Source organism: Procambarus clarkii, chromosome 52 (genome assembly GCF_040958095.1).
Source record: "Procambarus clarkii isolate CNS0578487 chromosome 52, FALCON_Pclarkii_2.0, whole genome shotgun sequence".
Taxonomy (NCBI): Eukaryota; Metazoa; Arthropoda; class Malacostraca; order Decapoda; family Cambaridae; genus Procambarus; species Procambarus clarkii.
The window spans coordinates 2,261,729-2,264,508 of NC_091201.1; the positions used below are offsets into that span (position 1 = coordinate 2,261,729).

The following is a 2,780-nucleotide window of genomic DNA, read 5'->3' on the forward strand; positions in this document are numbered from 1 at the left end:
CTCTCTCTCTCTCTCTCTCTCTCTCTCTCTCTCTCTCTCCCTCTGGAATAGTTACAATAAACAAGTCAACAAGCTGTGTGAGTGTTGGCTCACACACATTAGTGAGCAATGTTGTCCCAGCGATAGTCATGTATTTTCATAGCCGTGTGTACATGGTGGGTGGGAGTATATTATATACACCAAGTATGACGAGGTGTAGTGAGGGGTTACACATGTGGGCTGGAGCAGCGGGTGTAGCATAAGCTGACACCGTAATCTTGTTCTCCTGGAAGGTTGAAGGTGGGTGTTAATAGTCGTATGGGTGTGTTTGATATGGTGTGCTTCAGCTAGGTCTAATAGTCTATTGTGTCTATCGATTATTTTGGCGTTTTTGATAAGGATGTCTTTTGGGATGGTCAGCCTGTTGTGTAGAAACAATATGATCTTGAGGGCGCCTTCTTGTTCGTGAAGTGTCACTCGCCCCGAAAGAGATGTTGTCGTCTTGTCTATATATTGAGATCGTTGGGGCTTATAGTCTCAAAGTGGGGATGGAAAGGCATAGATGACATTAGTCTCTTTCAAGGCATCTAGTGTGTTGTTGGGGGAGTTGTTAACGAGCAAGTTCAGGGAGAGCATTCAGGGCTCTTCTGTTTTCTGAGCTGTTGAATATATGTTCCTATACAAGAGAGTCACAGGTGAGACAGCTTCCGTAATGTTAGAAGAGTCTGGAACGATATAATTGGCACAAACCTGACCAGGTGCTGTTAGTGTTGTCAAATTAAACCAATTGCTGTCTAAATATAGTAGTTGTAACTAAACGGAATAATTATTTTTGAGAGTTCATGAAGCCGACGCAGTATACAAGGTGATGCAAAAGTGTTAATATTATCCTAAATTATGATTGGTTGATGGATGCATTGTGCAATAAGACTTGTAGGAAGATGATCTGATTGGCTCGTTCCAATACTGAGTTATAAGACTGACCGGGTAATATGACCAAGTTGTTGATGGATACACTGAATGGTAAGATTTATAACTTACCTTCTGCTCAGTGGCTATACTGAGAGTCGACACTGAGCCTCACCCCTCCTGGAGCTCTGAGTGTCTGCTGTGCTCTGAATGCTGTACTCTGAGTGCTGTACTCTGAGTGTCTGCTGTACTCTGAGTGCTGTACTCTGAGTGCTGTACTCTGAGTGCTGTACTCTGAGTGTCTGCTGTATGGTGCACTGCGCTCACTGATTGCCGGAGAATGCTGATTCTTATTCTTTACAATCCCCATCAGAGCGACGTTGCTATACCCCTCCTCCCCATCTCCTCTACCCCCCCCCCCCCCGTTCTCCTGATGGGCCACACCGTACAGAATACGGCGTGCTAACCCAAGCAAACATTTTTCTCTTTTTCAAAACGTTTTAAAAACATTTCATTATGTTAATCACATTTTAAACTACGTTTTATACACGTTTTTTTGAGAATTTAAAAAATGATTAAAAAAAGTGAGTTCATAACGTTTTAAAAAACGTGTTTTATTAATGTTATGATATAGCATTTTAGAGCAAAGGTTTATAAAACATTAATACTAATTATTAATTATTGGAATTATTAGGTATAATTATCTTTATTTTAGAGAGACAAACAGACAGAAAGAGACAGAAAGAGAGAGGACAGAAACAAAGGAAGGCAAAGAGAGAGACAAAGAGAGAGAGAGAGAGAGAGAGAGAGAGAGAGAGAGAGACAGAGAGACAGAGAGACAGAGAGACAGAGAGACAGAGAGACAGAGAGACAGAGAGACAGACAGACAGACAGACAGACAGACAGACAGACAGAGAGGTAATTATTTAATCTAAAGTTTCACAACCATAGAGGGAGTCACATATATATATATATATATATATATATATATATATATATATATATATATATATATATATATATATATATATATATATATATATATATATATATATATATATATAGGGGGGTACCACCACTGGTGCATTTATAGGGACCCACAGCCTCAGAGAAGGGAACACAGAGCACTCAGGGAAAAACTTGACATTTAACTCTGAATACGAAAGAGTGTTCACTTCTCCTACCACCCCCTTTTTTTTTTTTTTTTTATTTATTATGATGTACACTTTATTATGCAAGGTTATACAGTTACATATCTGATTTTATACAAAAAATAAACATTAAGAGGACACAAGAAAAAGTTCGCTTCCTAGAGGCTGTAGATTTCCTCGAACTCCTCCCACGCCGGGCAGGAACCGAGGACGCAGCGGGCATTTCCCCTCTGGATCGCGACACTGAGGCGCTGAAAGAGAAAACTTGCTGCTCTAGGGTCTCTTGTGGTGTCAATGAGCTTGGAACCAAGATCCTTAAGAAACCTTCTTGCACTCTCACCCCATGGGCCTAGGGTCTCAGACCCTATTGGAACGAAATTGTACCTTTGATCTAATTGCCTGTACTTGACTGACTTTTGTTTTTCTCTGTGTGTTGCTGCGGCTCCCGCCGTGCCGGCAGAGAGGGTGATGTATGTCGTTGCCAGGGTGGATACGCAAGTATAGTCCCATGCTAACTGCCTGCCACCCTTCCACGGACGCAGTGTGATTCCGTCTGGTCGGCCGGCAAAGCTAACAGAGTCACGGTTCAGTAGGTTGCGGGGCTCTCTCTCCGCTGGACACTGAGCAGAGGCAAGGCTTCTTTTAATGATGTCGTTGACTTCGTCGTGTCTAGTGTGCCAACCACCCGATTTTCCACAGTGCAGGCCATGCAATCCATATTCGTCAGCATCTGCCTCGCCG

General features: G+C 42.2%; 1 protein-coding gene across 1 annotated transcript in view; it reads right to left on the reverse strand.

Moving 5' to 3' along the window:
- LOC138352023 (collagen alpha-2(IV) chain-like) overlaps positions 1 to 1,258 on the reverse strand; it is an 8,870-nt gene extending 7,612 nt beyond the window's left edge. Inside the window, exon 1 of the mRNA XM_069304194.1 lies at positions 1,168 to 1,258. Coding sequence (XP_069160295.1) covers positions 1,168 to 1,258 — 91 coding nt within the window. The remainder of the gene's footprint in view (positions 1 to 1,167) is intronic.
- Between the last annotated feature and the right edge of the window lie 1,522 nt (positions 1,259 to 2,780).